Genomic DNA, 16,999 nt, shown 5'->3' with positions numbered 1-16,999 from the left:
CTGTCTCCCCCGACAAGCAGGACCACTGTTCTGAGATCTGTACCCTGCTCATTCTGGCTAACCAACCCTCCGTGATCCCGAGGGATGTCTTTAATCCACACAACTGGAATTCCCCAGGTGTGGAGGTGGATCATTACCATTACTCAAATCTCTGCTCTTCACAAGTCTGAACACATTAAGGCGATGCCTTCTGAATGCTTGGAACGTCTCTAAAGATTCGTTCTCCAAGATGAGAACTCGACTAAGGAGCACAGATGTTGCCTCTCCAAGATTTTTACCAAGAAGCAGTTACTCCCTCACGCCTGGTTCCTGTGCTTCCCTTGATTAAGGTCCTTGGCAAACGGCTTTTCAACCCTTAACCTGCCCACCCTTTTCCTGCTAGACTTCGCTGCACTGGAGAGTCTGCCACTGGCAAACATCCGTCTGTCCTCCTGCTCTCCACAGTAGAGTGAGGGTTACTCTTTTACCTCAGCATCCTAAAATAGAGCCACCGTGCAAAAAGCACTTACCAAGCACTCACTGGCTGAAGGCTGACTCAGGAGAGAGTGCAGTGATCACTGGCTTGCAAGTGGCCCCACACTCGAAGTACACCCAAATTCACTTGCAGTCTCCAGTCCAAATAATCCACAGCTAGGTGCTTCTTCCTTTTATTTCGTTTTGAAATGTAATCCTGTTTATTTAACTTCATTCCAGCATTCTAACCATATAAAAAAAAATAACAGAATGTTGAATACTGCATTTAGGTAGCAGAGGGTTCCTGAACTTTGTTGACACAGTAATTCTTTGCTTTGCTAACAAGGGTGAGTTCTATAGTTTGTTTAAAAATGGTTGAAAATCTACCACACTTAACTAAAGAAAAAAAAATCCAAACGCTTCTCATGCCGGCCGACCCTCCCCTCTTTCCCACAACTAAGAATGTCAGCAGAATGCTATGCCACTAGATACAAAAATCAGACAACCTGAGGCTTAACGGGTGCCCACGGCAGCATCAACAGGTCCAGCTTCACAGCACACGCCCTGAGCTGTGGCCCCTCCAAAACACACCTTCCCCTCACGGCTTTCACACCAAACAAGACATCTGTCTGGGTTGTTTTGTTCTCTTTACCAACTATGGGTACGTACAGTTGACAACTCAGGATTTCCAGCCAATAGCCTTACAGTTAACACTAATTTATGAGTTGGAAACAAAAAGCCAGGACATCTTCAAAGTGCAGAGCGAGGGGACCATGAGTGTGCCTTCTTATTTTATAAATATTTGGAGCTATGTACAACTTCACCGATAATTTCAGGACGCTCCGGACACTCACAGCTACTTCACGTGAACCACTGATACTTTGAGAAACTATGATATGATCATGATCAAATTTGTAATTAAACCTACCGAGGGCAATAGACATGGCTCACATAAGGGAAGTGTCAATCACAGCACCCTGTTACTTAAGGCATTCACAGGGAGACAGTTTTGATTCCTCTTCTCTCACCCCCTTTTCCAGCCTACTTCAGCAGGACTCTGGCGTAATCGAACGCCCCATCGGACTTGCAACAACCCTCTCAGACTTCTCTTTCAGCTCTGCGCCGCCTGATCTAAGGTGACTTCACTACCGCTGAGTCCACATCTCACACAGCCTTGCTGCTACATCCAATGGAGATGCCAAGATCTGTGGATTTGACCTTGGGGTGGGATTCAGAGCAGAATAAAAAAATCCAGACGGTAGTCTTTTGCAGGTATTAGGGTCCTTCTTCTTCTTGCCTCCTTTAGCTGGTCCACAATCTTTCATTTCCTGATCACAGTGTACTTTTTCTGCTGTTGCCATTTTATCAAACTTGCATTTCTCTTTGCTGGACATTGTCCTCCAACTCTCAGAATAGACTGGAACCTTGGAGGTTTTCCTCTCATGATCTTCCCCGCATATGTACATACACAAAGAGGGCACTAACAGACATCTTCCCCTCTGGTTTCTTGGGGTCCCCTTTGGCCATCTGACTGTACTATTCTCTAGTCTCACTGGGTATTTCTCAGGTGTTGCACAAACATGACCGCGTGAATGCGTGAGCTGAGGGAGGGACAGGTAAACAAATCAGTGGCTGTCGCATGTACCAGTGGGGTATGCCTGGGAGAAAAAACACTAGCTCTCTTTGATGCCATGACCTTCCCAAGAAAATAGGATTAAAACACTCAACTATCTGTCAATTTGATGTGGGTCAAGAAGTAACCACTGAAGTAAGTTTACTCATCTTCAGAGAAACAGGGTTGGGCACAAACCTTCCATTGCTCCTCTCCCTGGGATGTAGAATTCTCACTCACCTAGCTTTCAAACAACAAAAGGCTTGGGTAGTTAGATCGGCACAAAAATGTTAGGGCCATGGAGGGAGAAAATGAAAGCAAGAATAAATAGAAGGAGTCAGACTAAAGACACGCCCCCCCCCCCAAAAAAGAAGAAAGAGTGGGATTTTTTTTTTTAAGTTCAAACACACAGAGAATGCAACAATGCTTACTATGGGCTGGGCTTGAGAGCAGCTAAACATGAAGGGTGGAGAGGGGAAGCATTGGCAAGTGAGAACTGGGAAGAAAACGTAGCAAAGAGGAACAAAATGCACGTCACAACCTTCCTTCCTCTGACCCGGGAGCTCAGCAGTTTCAGGGGAACTCTGCAGAGGCCCACGAGTCCACCCACCCACACACCGTACACAAGCCCCAGCTTGAAAATACTCCTCTGAATCCACTGGCCCTCACAGCTACCTTTCCACTGAAGCCCAGCTGGAGCAAAGGTTCCTCAGACTGCATTTAAAAGGGTCGGCGATGCAGGGTAGCACAAACTGGAATCCGTCTGGAGGGGGTGACAGATGGGAGGAGTTTAGGGGTAGGGCCGAGGGTGTATATCGATTACTAAAAATATTCTAGAAGTGTGAGATTTCTACTGAAAGGTACAACTCAGGTTCTCTCGAAGCACGGCGGGTACTGCTTTTTGCATTTTAGTCTTGTTTTGAGGCAGTTATGGCCCCATTGGTCCAGATGCAAATTGAGGACCCTCCTGCTCAGCCTCCTGAGTGATAGAATTACAAGAGTATGCCACAATGCCAATGTGGGCAGACCACCTTTAATGGGAAACTCTGGGGTTGGTCCTTATCTGCTATTGAGGGCTGGACCACAGCACCTTACAATGTTTGGGCTTAAATACATTTCAAAGTCTGAATGGGAAACTTCTCTTACAGGACTGTGGTAGGCTCAGTTTAAATCAGGAAGCGGGGGAGTGGAGGCAGTCAGAGCTGGTTGACCAGCTGACCCTGAGGCCAGCCACAAACCAGGAAACCTCTTAGAACAGTAGCAGGAACAGGCATGACAGAAAGAACTCTGCAGCAGAGACTGGGTCCTCATTCTGTTCCCCGCAGAGGTCAGGAGAGAAAGATGCCGAGGAGCAGTGGCCGCACAGGACACGGACAAGCCCGTTTCTGCTGCCACGGTGTCAGAGCTCCCTGAACTGTGGGCCGCAGAGATGTCCAATATGAAGCATTCTCATCTATCCTTCACCCAGATCCCCTATGGCTAACATGTACACCGCCATTCTGTTAGCGCAGAAAATGCATAATTTATTAATACACATGGAAGCAAGTTGGAGGCATCATGACACCCTGAGTATTTTATTTTTCTAGAAACAAAGTCATACCTTATACAAGCACAGAATAATGGTCAATGTCAGAACATGAATTGATTCAAAACTAGACTCTAACATAAAGGTTTTAAGAAGGAAGATTTCTCTGGTAGTGATGGTTTTAGAACAAAAACAGCAACCAAAAAAAAAAAGTTTTTTTTTTCCCTTTTCTAGGACACAGTTAAGGATCACATGTGAGGCCCAATGTCATGTCTCCCTGGCTTCCTTTAATCTAAAACAGTTCTATTATCTCTTACGATTTTGACATTTTTTTTTAAGTGCGGGCCAAGTATTTTATAGAATGTTCCCTAGCTGGGGTTCATCAGATATTTCTTCATGATTAGATTCAACTTATGCATTGGGGCCAGAGGAGCACAGTGGGAGGCTACACCTTTCTCTCAGTGTTTTTTCCCCAGGTGCATGGTGTTGAACTGGCCTGACGCTGGAGATATTTCATGTGAAGCTGGTTAAGGTGGCAGAAGTCAGAATCCACTATCAAGCTGCTATCTTTATGAATTAATAAGTGACTTGACAGGAGATACTTAGTGTCTTAGTTATTCTTCTGTTGCTTTGAAGAGGCACCATGACCAAGGCAACTTATTTTTTAAAAGGCATTTTATTGTTTACAACTTCAGAAGGTGTCACCATGACCACCGTGTCGGCAAGTATGACAGTAGGCAGGCAGGCATGGGGTGGGAGGAGTAGCTAAGAGCTCACATCCTGGTCCTCAAGCCCTATCACGGGCTTTTGAAATTTCCAAGTGTACTTCCCTAGGACACACCAACTCCAATAAGGCCCAACCTCCTAATCTTTTCTAAACAGTTCCACATGCTAGGGACTAAGCAAGAATTCAAACATACAGGCCAGTGGGGGGGGGGCATTCTTGAACTATCACACCTAGGAAATAAGTAAAGTTCGTGTTTTTTCATCAGATCTTTCTGTTTCAGTAGCCACTGGTAGATAACAGAATAAAGATAAGGCTTGTCAGAGCACAGCGGGTGAAGATGAACTAGCATCTGGGTCTCCTATCAGATTTACTCCAAGGACCCTCAACTCATGCTCACTCCTAGTACAAAAACTAGGCAGGAGCTGGAGAGATGGCTCAGTCGTTAAGAGCACTCTTGTTTCCTGCACCCACATGGGGGCTCACAACCATCTACAACTCCAGTTCCAGGAGATCTGAGGTCCTCTTCTGGGGACCAGGCATGCCCATGGCGAACATACAAACATGCAGGGAAACACTCATAGAATAGAATGTAAAATCTACAAAACAAAGAAAACTTGGACTAAAGGGTACGGTGCCACACAACAGCTTCCACGATGATTTTTAACTTTATTTTACTTTGGTGGGGATGTTGCAAGGGCAGGATAGATACGAAACGATGGGGAGATGAATGGGATCAGGATGTATGGTGTGAAATCCACTATCTGGATTTTTTAATGGAAAGTTAAAAAAGAAAGAAGACCAGATGCCACTTAGATAGGACATGGGATTATACTAATTGTTGCATGTCTGTTAGAGACTTCCTAAAAAGTCCAGAAGCAAGAAGAGATGTGGGACCCAGAGAGTTGACACCAAGAGGCACACCAATGCCTGGTCTGTTTTAATGAGCAATGCCGAGGAGGCTCAATCCATAGTTCTGCCTCCCCCTCTGGCAGGATGATGGCTAGGGAGTCTAATCTGCTTTATCCAGGAACTACTTTTAAAATCTTTTTAAAAAAATTATTATTCTGTTTGGACATTTCAGCCCATTCTCCACCCCCCTCTCTCATGTTCTCATGAGGCCAGAGAAGGACATAAGGTGTCTCCCTCTATTGATGCCTGTCTTGTTCTTTCCATTTTGTTTGTTTGGTTTTGTTCCTGCCTGGGCCCAACCCTAGTCCCAAGGTTACCAGACTCTAGCTACACCTAGTTTTTAGGCAAGTGCACAGTATCTGAACACAGGCCCTCACATTTGCACAGCAAGCTTTTTTCCCCACTGAGACATCTCCCCAGTCTCGAACTCTTGTTCTTACAAAGTCAGAGAATATTTGACAGTGGAAAGGAGATTAGGATGATGTTGACCTACAGCCCAGGGGTGCCCACTGCCAGCGTTCTTGGCTATATCCTTTCAGCCTCCGTCTCATGCACTTTACATGAGCAGAGTTGAGTTGTCTACATTAGCCTTCTGTGACTGCAATTCCACCAGGGATGAAGACCTATAACAAGGGCTAGAAAATGCCAGTTTCCCCAAGGATGGCCAACAACTAGAATGCTTACAGAAGCACAGGAGTATAACACAGCCAGCCTTTGGGTATTAGGGCTTACATTTCCCTTACAGCCTCAGTTGGGAGGGGCTGGTCTGCATGGGTATGGGATTGGCTTTGTTCTCCCTACACCTCAGTTTTTTTTTTTTTTTTTTTTTTTTTTTAACTAAGTAGTTTTAAATCCAATGTGATCCTACTGCCTCAGGTTCCCTGGGGTCATGAACCACCATGTCCAGATTTATAATCCTTTAAATAAACATGTTACATACCAGAAGCTGAGACTAGGAAAATAAATAGGGCACAATCCCTTTTCTCTTTCAATGACTAGCTGACCAGGAACTCCCCATATACTCACAGCAGCAACAATGAGATAGTGGGGCTGATGAGAAAGGAGCACATGTCCAGTAGAGGAGAAGTGGGGAGTGATGAGTGAACGGATGTTCCGAGGGTGGCAAGGACTGTGATCTAGATGGAAAGAAGATGATGTTGACAGCCCAGAGATGTGCTGAGACTGGATACCAGGGGATCTAAGGGACAGTGGTCATAGAGTCAACTAAGAACACCAGGACATTCATTCAACAGTTCTAAGCAGGACTGTGGTAAGAACAGCCCCAGCAGGGCAAGGCCAAGGCACCGGGTGGTCAAAAGGTCACTGAGCTCATGACTATGAGGGGTGACTGAACTGTTGGGTCAAAGGCGAAAGAAGAAGGGAACCAAGCAGGGGATATCAGGAAGTAGGATGCCTCCGGAACTTGGTGACTGAGCTGGGAGGAGCAGTTCTTAAACTAAGAGAGCACCCAAGAAGGTTCTGAACCCTGCATTAACTCTCAAAACAATTTAGTGGCAGAAGTGGGGGCACCTCTCAAAGAGAAAGAGGAAGAGTGAGCAAAACAGGATGCTGGAAGAAATCCATCCATAGGACATTATATGAGAGCTCTTGGGTGGGGGACCCGACATGGCCACACCATCACCCTCAAAGAATCTGCTACGATAAAACAAGTCTGTGGCAATCCCTGCCTGTCCTAAACATAGCAAACTCCAGAAGCTAAGCTTTAAATGAAAGATTTCCCTATAAAAGGAAAAGATAAGTTTTGGCTGAACAAATCAGAAAATGAAAGCCAGAAGAACAGACAGTTCAAAAAAACAACTGTAAGGCCAGCACAAATAAAGGTTCATTATCGGGACCTTCCCCGCATGCTTGAATTCATTGGAAAACAGATGAGACAACGGGCAGGCACCTTATAATGCCATCAACCCGCATCCCAGAGAGAAATGGCAAACGTCAGGTTCTTAAGATGGTAAAACATGACTATACTACCAAACAGGGCCTCAGATACCCTCCCAGGGAGCCAGGCTGATAGGGACGAGTGCTGGGGGATTGCTAGGCAGCTCTGACATTAACCAATGCCAATAAAAACTGTGTTTGTCCTACGGGTGCAGAACACATCAGCTAAAACCCAAATCAGGAAGCAGCAGTGCAGTGACAGGCCCAGTGCAGGGTTTGACAGGACCTGGCAACTGAGGGACGGAGATGAAGACCAAAGGAGCAGTCTGGGCCACATGAAACAGATGGTGCTAAGCTGTTCCTATCTTGGGAGCCAGCGCCGCATAGTTAAGTCTGACAGAAACGACTAGAACGCATTCACACCCTGATCGTGCACCCTTTTATTTTATTTTTTTGTTTTGTTTGTATGTCTCTCTATATAGCCCTGGCTATCTTGGAAATCACTTTGTAGACCAGGCTGGCCTCGAACTCACAGAGATCTGCCTGTCTCTGTCTCCAGAGTACTGGGATTAAAGGTGTGCATCACCACGCCTCGCAAGAACCCTTTTATCTTGAGCTATTTTTTTTTTTAACAAAACAAAATTTTCTTACTGTGGTGGTTTGAATGAAAATGGCCCAAGGGAGTGGCACTATTAGGAGATGTAGCCTTGTTGGAGGAAGTGTGTCACTAGGGGTGGGCTTCGAGGTTTCAAATGCTCAAGTCAGGCCCTGTGTCTCTCTTTCTCCCTACTGATCCAGATAAAAAATTCCCAGCACCTTCTCTATGTCTGCCTGTGTACCACCATGCTTCCTGTCATGATGATAATGGACGAAACCTCTGAAACTGTAAGCCAGCCTCAATGAAATGTTTCTCTCCTTAGGAGTTGCCATGGTCACGGTGCCTCTTCATAGTAATAGAAACTCTAGCTGAGACACAGTTTACAGTTTTATACACTATACAAATGAACTTTAGTCATTTTTATACCCATCCCCTCCCTGTCTCCTTCTCCTGCTCACGTTCTTCTTCTCAACAAATCTCCCTTCCAGCTTCATGTCCTCTTTTGTGTGTGATCCACTGAGTTTAAATAGTGTTTCCTGCCCCAACAAAGGCAACTGATCAGTAGCTATACCATGGAAGAAAATGACACCCCTTTTCCAAAAACCTTTAATTATCAATAGTTCCTCAGGGAGGGAATTTATCCCTCACCCAGGATAAAATGCTGAAGGCCCAATCTTATTTGGCAAAAGACTTTAAGCCCGCACTTGGGCAGACTCCCAAACAGACACAGCAGGTTCCAGGCACATATGGAGCACACATCTGGACATACAGTGAGAAGCAACAGACACGGCCTTTTCTTTCAGAAGCCCTCACAGTCCCACCTAAAAATACAAACAACAAAAAACAAAGGTTGAGAAGAGACCAGCACATCTATCTCCGGGGCCTTCCGTCTTGTGGTGTTCTGTGCTGCGCACTGGGGCAAAGTGTTACAAGAAGCTTTAGAGATGTGGGGTAGAGAACCTGTAAAGGGGCTTCCCGAAGAAGAAATGCTTCTCTGCCGCTGTCTGACTAGGAGCTAGAGCAGGGTGCGGGAGGCAGATGTCAGTGTAGGACAGCACGTGCTGGTGGAGAAATCTGTGTCAAAGGGTCCAGCCCAGGAGGGATGATACACTGAGCCCGACCAAGAAATGAGCAGGCCCTACCTGACTGCTGAAATTATACTGGAAGAATAAAAGGATTTTCTCTCGAGGTTGGCCATCCCCTCATGAGGCAATACCAGATAGAAGACTGCTGTAGAGACCCAAGGGAGCAATGATGTGGCCCCTGGAGGTGTAGAAACCTGGACAGAACTACCTCAGCCACCTCAAAGCAACGTCATGAATTATGACAGGATCCCTTCTGAGGGATGGGAATATGATGTGAGATTCCCCTCTTTTGCTGTGAATACCATTGGTTAATAAAGAAGAGCCAGGTGGAGAAAACTAAACTGAATGCTGGGAGAAAGAAGGAGGCATCAAGGAGAAACCATGTAGCCCCACTGGAGACAGACACCGAAACTTTACCCAGTAAGCCACAGCCACGTGGCGATACACAGATTAATGGAGATGGGTTAAATTAAGATGTAAGAGTTAGCAAATAAGAAGTTAGAGCTAATGGGCCAAGCGGAAATTTAAATAATATGGTTACTGCGTGATTATTTCAGGGCTGAAGCCGGGAACTAAAGAAGGGACCTCCTCCAATAGGAATATATTATTTGTTGCAAAGACATGGGAACAGTGGCCTCATTTACAATCTCCAGGCCTAGGTCTAAGTCCTAGCTCTGAACTCTGGAGTTTCTTATGTCTTTTTATCTTAATACCCTCCTTTGTAAAATGGGAGGGGCAGTGGAACCAAACAGGGCTATGGTGAAATCAGCTAATCCATGTAACAGTTCTACAACAGGTGAGGAGAGAGTGAGAAAACTATGTCTCATGGTTTCCAGTACAGGGAGTGGGGCGCAGGACTGAAGGCTTAGGATGACTAACAGACCACAAAGTACTCATTAGGTACGACACACAGCTGGGAGCCGTGTCACTAGGTAAATGCAAGTTTAGGCGTCAGTATCGTCAAGAGAAACGGAAACTTGAACCGACCTGTTTCTTTTTATTTTTTAAGATTTATTTTTATTATCACTCTTAATTTTATTATATTTTGGTTGTGAGTATGTGTGTGTGTCTGTATGAGTGCAGACGTACCATGGAGTGCATGTGGAGGTCATGCACGTGGAGAGTCTTCATTGTGAGTTCTCTCCTTCCAGGTTATGGGTCCTGGGGATCAAACTCAGGTTGTCAGATCTGGCAGCAGTGGCCTTTGCCCACTGAGCCATCTTGCCAGCCCCTTACTTTTACTTTTTAACTTTGTGTATATGTGCACATGTGTATCATACCCACAGGAGCTGGAAGAGGGCTTTGCATACCCTGCAGCTAGGATTATAGGCAGCTGTGAGCTGCCCGACATGGCTGGTGGGGATGGAATCCCAGTTCTCTATTAGGACAGCAAGCGTTCTCACCACCAAGCCATCTCTCTAGTATCAGTCTACTCCTTTTTACTTTTTAAAGGTAGACTACTAGGAAATTTTAAATTACAGGTATGACTCAGGTTCTTCCCACTGGAGAGCACGGGAACAGAAGGAAGGTAAGTGGCGGCCTGGGCCAGCAGAAGCCCCAGCTGACTAAGACCTTGACTGCAGAATATGGAGCAAAGAGAAGGAAAGATTGGAGCCACTCTGTCCTCCTGATCTTGCTGCTTGCTGGAGTCTAGATAAAGAGAGAGGAGAACATAACAGGGGTGAAGAACAAGAGGGAGGGGATGAGGGAGCAGAGGCTGGAAAGAAGACATCCGGAAGAACACATTCTCGATGCCTAACAGAAAAACTGTCTCTGCTCAGTTGATATATATAAACCTGCCATTATGAAAATGACAGTCTTTAAAAAACAGCCCAACCGAGTGCGGTAGCACACGGCTTTAGTTCTGGCACTTAGAAGGCGAAGCAGGAACCAAAATTCAAGGCCAGACTGGGTTTTATGAACGCTTACCTGAAAGCGAACAAACAAAAACCAAACTAAAAACCTAAGTAAATACATAAAGAATTTTAAAAGTGGCCACAACATTCAAAAAGCTTAAATATCATTCATAAAGTAGACCTGTTAAATGCTGTTTGTTGAGCTGATCAAACTCAATCACACAATCTTAAATTATTATAATCCCAGATATTATTAAGTCTGAAGGGGAAAAAAAAGAGAATTCACGAGTATAAATGTTGATTCGTGACCTAAAAATTTACTCCTGGGTATTTTTCCCTGATGTAACTGAAGTACAAAAATGCTTCCTATTGCTCAAAACCTCAAGTAAGACAAAGGCTTTTCCTGTAGGTAAACAGAAACGTAGGGATTGGGTAGGTGGAGGTTTGCAGCAAGATGGGTGAAGACTAGGGCTAGAGACATTCTTAACATCAAGAGGATCCTGTAGCTCAGAGCTTAAGCTCCGTCTGCTCTGTGCTTGGACCAGAGGAGAGCCTGGAGCCTGCAGGACTGCTTGCTCTTCCTGAGGCCATATAATACAGGACCAAGCAGAAACTTAGCCTCCTGTAAAAACAACTCCAGCACCATCACCTGGAAACGATCACCTTCATCATTCAGGCTGTAGGAGCTCCCACCATTAATTCTAAGACTAGAATAAAAGAGCTTTGCCTGGGGACCCCCAAGAGAGTAATACACCCATAATAAACCCATTACCCAGTGATCCTACTGCTCAGCATAGATTCTCAGATATGCACGCACATTCTACCAAAATTAGGCACTAGTTACAGCAGCACTATCTAGTGCAGACAAACACTAGAACTGACCACAGGTAAGACACACGAAACTCCCCTGTGATCGCTACCAGCAATGAGAGTGAGCATGCTCTAACTACAGGCAGCACGGGAGGCCTCTGTGCTCACAAAAGGAGACACACACTGCAGGTTTCCATTTACGCACAGTGTGAGAAGGAAGGCAGGCCAGGGTTAATGCTGAGAGCCAGTGACCAGATAAAGCACGAGTCCTGGTTAGATCAGAACTGATCCTTGATCTTAAGGTGGCACATGTTCAATACAGAAACTTGTTCAGTGATACACTGTAAGTACGTCTATCTTCCCTGAACCTACACGTTTCTAAGACGTCGTCATAAGAGAAAAGAGTTCTCATTCCACTGTGTAGGTTCTGAAGATTTAACTCAGATCATTGGGCAGCAGACAACTCGGTGCACTGAATCATCTCATTGGCTTTATGTATACAGGTATAAGCTTGCAAGTATAAGACTGTATACATATCAAGTCAGGGTCTCATATACCCCAGTTGACCTTGAGCTCTTGACCCTCCGGCCCAAGTGCTGAGATTAACAAGCCTGCACATCACCCCCAGCTGCAGGTATCCACACCTTATTTAAACAGGAGCAAATCTTGTTTGGTGTCTGTTGACTGAGTTTTCTGTCCTGCCCAGTTCCCAGTCATTAAGTCCCCCAAAAATCACAAAGAGGTCTCCATTAACTATAAACTGATTGGCTCAGACTTCTTATTAACTCTAATAACTTATATTAGCCTATTATTCTTGTCTGTGTTAGCCATGTGGCTCGGTACCTTATTCGGTGGGGCAGTCACATCTTGCTTCTTCTGTGACTAGGTCACAACTGTGGAAATGAGCTTTCCTCTTCCCAGAATTCTCCTGGTCTCGTCGCCCCGCCTCTACTTCCTGCCTGGTTGTCTTGCTTATATGTCCTGCCTAGCTACTGGCCAATCAGCATTTATTTAAAATATAACTGACAGGGTACATACCATTGTCCCGCAGCAGGTGTCCAGGTAAGCTAGTTTCGACCATGAGATCTCTCAGTTCATTTTCTCCCTCCTTCGCACACCCCACTTGCTCCCTCTTGGAACTGCTTGAACTGGGTTTCTCTTCCAGGAGAGCCCTTGGGCCACCATCCGTATTTATGGCTTCCTCCCACACTGGGTCCGTGAGTCACACCCCTCCAGTGGATGCCTCTGCTAACTTATGCCACCCACGCCGATCCAGTCCTTTCTTCTCATCCTCAGCAGCTGCCATGTACATTCCTAGTGGTTCCTACGCCAAACCTTCCCAGCTAGACAAGCTGTGTAGAGCACGCCCTTGGAGGATGACGACCATCCTCCTGGTTCCAAAAGCAGCACAGAATACAGACCTCCTCCGAAGCCAGAGAGGTGTGGAGGGTGACTCTTCCTACATGTCTTTGTTAGGATTTCTATTGCTGTAACACCATGACCAACAGCAACTGGAAAGAAAGTGTTTAATTTCATCTTACAGTTCCATATCACAGTCCACAGTGAGGGAAATTAGGGCAGGGACTGGAACATGACAGGAACCTGCAGGCAGGAGCTGATGGAGAAGCCAAGGAGGAACACTGCTTACTGGCTTGTCCTTCAGAGCTTGCTCAGCCGGCTTCCTTATACAACCCAGGATCACCTGCCCAGGGGTCACACCACCCACAATGAGGTGGGTCACTAGTTAAGAAAATGTCTCTCACAAGCTTGCCTACAGGACAATCTGGTGGGGGCATCTCTTTCAATTGATGTTCTCTTTCTCCAAATGACTCCAGATTGTAACAAGTTGACCTTAAAAACTACCCAGCACACCATTAATGTCCCAAGAGTCAGCTGCTACCTCTCCACTGCTCCGGCCAGCCCAGTAAGGGGCAGAAAGAAGTAGTGTAGCAGAGTTTCTCCTTGCCTGTTTCCCTAAGCATTCACCCCTTAACCTATGTTGATGACATGGGCATTAGCAATGTATGACAAACTGAATGAATTTTCAGAATCCATGTGCTTTTAGAATTTCCTGCCAGCCCCCCAGCACTCTGTCTTTCGTCTCTCCTCATCTTACTCTGTTTAAACCAGGCAAATTGGCACAGGCCTGTAATCCTAGCACTAAGAAGATGGAGGTCAGAAGATCAGTGTTCAAAGCCAGCTTGGGCTGCAGAGTGAATTCAAGGCCAACCTGAGCTACATATACCCAGTGCCAAAACCCAAACCAATCAAACAAACAAACAAACAAACAAACAAAACCAGCCATCAAAACCCCCAGCCATCTCCTTCATATCTTTTCAAGTCTCAAGGACATACTATCAACACTAACCAAAATCTCCACCTTAAAGAACCGGCATCAACCACATAGCAGACATGGGTGTCAAGACACAGTCTGATCACGGTGCTCTGGAAGTTCGTTTTAACCCTCTCTTGTCCAAACACTTGGAAGCAGACCATTCCCAGCTCTGCAACTAGAAATGTTGTTAGACATTGCTCTGAGCTGTCAGGATATAGAATTACACAAATGAAACCCAAATCTGTCCTGTCTGGTCCTTTCGTTCAACAGACTGCTAGCTCCAGCATGTGTGTCCATCTGCAGGTAGAAGAGGATTTACCGTCATAAACCAAGGGAAGGCTTGGCTAGACACCAGAGGGCAGAAGATGAGAGTGAGTCTCCTTCCTCTGTGAGTCTAAAACCTAGCTCAGCCCTTGGCTGCAGGAACCCGCAACCCATCCGTTCCAGAAAAAGCATAACACATAAAACCACTTTTGGGGGAAATGACCCTTTTAAGAAAATGACTCTCTCTCTCTCTCTCTCTCTCTCTCTCTCTCTCTCTCTCTCTCTCTCTCTCTATCTATGATGGAGAGGTAAAATTTCATTTTCAAGTCAATTAATGATTCTACAGTTTTCTTATGATATATTTATTTTAAATGGTTAGAACCACAAACCCAGTGGCCTGGAAGAGACCTCAGTCTACAGCAGGTTAAGCTTTCCAGTACAGAGACCAGGAGAGCAAGCCCCCCACAGGAGGAACAGTGGATGCCAAGGTCATCAGCTGGTGTGGGGTAGGGGTTTGCTTTTATTCATGGGGTCCTATCAAATGTTCTCTGGAGAAAAAAAAAGCAGCACACAAAGAACGCACCCCCTCCTCAGGCCACTGTTTAAAATTTCCAAGGAATGAAAAAGGTCGCCCCAACGTGTCTCCTCCGCAGGACTGGCCGCAGAGAGGGGGGCGGGGAAGGTCACCAGCGAATTTCTACCAGCAGAAATCTACCCACTTGCATGCACAGGGAAGGTTCGGGAGCCACTTAGTGACCCTGCAGAGGGTTCCCCCAAGCCAGTCACGGAGGACACTGAGTCAGTTCGGCTCTGCTGGCTCAGAAGGTTCCAGCAATGAATTAAAACACTCCAAACCAAACCTCATGGAAATGACCACCCCGGCTGGACCTGCCACACGGGTCGGGTCATCCTTACCCGATGCGCCGCTTCCACACCTGTGCCGGCCGCGGGGGCGCCTATCTTAGCGGCCCGGGGCCGCGACCCTCCGCCCGCGTCCCCCCGCAGGCGCGTCCGGCGTCGCAGGGCTGGGGAGGAGTCTCTGGGCCCGGGGTATGAGTGGGCAAAGGCGGATCGCCGCTGCCTGGGTTGCGGGTGTCCGCTATGCCGACTGGGGGCTGCGCCACGTACCTCGGCAGGCAGGTGCCGCTGCTTGGCTTCGCGGCTTCTGGGGCCGCCGCTCCGCGCCGCCCGTCGCCTCCGGGCGCATGCTAGGGAGGGAGCGCTGGCTAGGAGCCAGCCCCGGGCCCCGCGCCCCAGCCCGCCCCCCGCGCCGCGATCGCGCCCATTCAGCCACGGGCAGTCCGCTCCCCGGCGCGGACGCGGAGGGGGCGGGGCCGCACGTCACGAGGACATGAGAAGCCAATCACAGCGCGCCCCCCCCCCGCCGCGGCCCCGCCTCCGAGCGGGCAGCCCCCCTCCGCCCTGTGGATCAAGGGGGAGTAGGGCGCATCCTGCCGGGATGCAGCTTGGGAGCCAGGAGGCCTGGGACAGGGATGCCCCGCGCCTGGGGCGCTCTCCACCTCTCCATCTAATCCAGGCTTGTCCGCGATTAGATGGTGGTAGGCGGCCCTGGGAACCAAAGGTGGCTTTGGACCGGTTGTGGGCTTTCGGTTGAGCATCCGGTTAGAAATCGCGGAGCCAGGAAAAGAAGGGGCTTGACGTCGTCACGTGCTTTATTTGCCAGCTGCCCTCTGGTCTTTAGACAGTTACCGGTCCTCGGTCCCTGAGTCCCGTGAGGCAAGCACCAAGACAGGCTAGACCAGCGGTTCTCAACCAGGGGTTCCCTGAGACCGTCGGAAAATACAGGTGTTTGCTATTCATAACAGTATCAAAATTACAGTTATGAAGTAGCAACAACAGTCATTTTATGGTCGGGGTCACCACAACAAAGGGAACTGTTTTAAAAAGTTGTAGCCTTAGGAAGGTTGAGAATCACTGGACTAGAGGGACGTGTCTTGGGCCCTGCCAGGACTGCCTTATGTTGTACCTAGTGTCATAGTGCTTGTCCTGAGGTCCTTGTAGGGGTGAGTAACTTTCAAACCACCGGAGGCATTTAGTGGCAGAACCAAAATCAGAACCTGAGTTTGGAGCACTCAGATCCATTTATCTAAAACCTCCTGATGCCCTCGCCTCCCACACCTTATTCTGGAAATAAACCATGCCATTTTTAAAACTCAAATTTGGGGCGTTAAAATTGCTTAAAACTGGACTGGATCTCCCTTTTAGGATATTTCTTCCCATGATCCTCTAGAAAAGCCGACAAGAAGGAGATCCAAACCACAAAGTAAATGATATTTGAATGATGCCAAGTTCTTCTGAGGATGTAGACCCTTTGTTAGTGCACGTGTATTGGGGGAAATGCCCTGGCGGGTTAGTTTTTGTTAAGCTGGAACAGCTTGCCTTCAGTCTTGAGAACGTTTAACCCCAAAGGGGCATTCTGACAGTCTGGAGGAGACTCGTCCTCAAGATCCAGCTCAGTTTTCTTGGTTGCCACATATCAAACTCCTTTCTGAGGCTTCTGGTCCCATGATAGGTCTCATGGCTTTGTGTCAGCTGACGAAGCTGAAGCTTTGTAGTGAAAGCTAGGACCGGGGTTTTACAAGGCATGTGAGGCTGTAGAAACCTGAAAAGGACCTCTTTCTCCCAGCTCCCACAAACCAAACAATACCTCTCTCATTTTGAAGAACAAGATTCTAGACTCCGAGCCAAGAGTCCTATCACTTTTTCCTTTTCAGCAGCTCGAACAGAGCAGCAGGTTTGGACACATCTTGGTTCTTTCTCCAGGGTTGAGAGCAGAGCTGGGATGTGGGCGTGGGGATGCTATCTGTGTAGTCAATGCCAAGAATGAAACACAGGAAAGAATAGGCTGGGTGGATTCTGCTTTCATTACAAAAATAAGAAATCTGGATGATTTTAAGCACACTGGGAA

General features: G+C 47.1%; 1 protein-coding gene across 3 annotated transcripts in view; it reads right to left on the bottom strand.

The window, feature by feature from the left end:
* Positions 1-15,375, bottom strand: part of St3gal5 (ST3 beta-galactoside alpha-2,3-sialyltransferase 5) — a 54,697-nt gene extending 39,322 nt beyond the window's left edge. The window contains exon 1 of one of the 3 annotated variants that reach the window (XM_050126432.1): positions 15,199-15,375. In XM_050126432.1, coding sequence (XP_049982389.1) covers positions 15,199-15,277 — 79 coding nt within the window. In that variant the 5' untranslated portion in view covers positions 15,278-15,375. Of the gene's footprint in view, positions 1-509; positions 698-14,985; positions 15,176-15,198 lie in introns of those variants that run through there. The other 2 variants (XM_050126434.1, XM_050126435.1) reach the window with 2 other exon arrangements.
* Positions 15,376-16,999: the final 1,624 nt, after the last annotated feature.

This window comes from Alexandromys fortis, unplaced genomic scaffold (genome assembly GCF_014885135.2).
Source record: "Alexandromys fortis isolate MF-2015 unplaced genomic scaffold, M_Fortis_MF-2015_v1.1 scaffold_257, whole genome shotgun sequence".
In the NCBI taxonomy this organism is placed as follows: domain Eukaryota; kingdom Metazoa; phylum Chordata; class Mammalia; order Rodentia; family Cricetidae; genus Alexandromys; species Alexandromys fortis.
The sequence above is the reverse complement of the archived record's forward strand: the minus strand, read 5'-3'. Positions and strand labels throughout refer to the sequence as shown.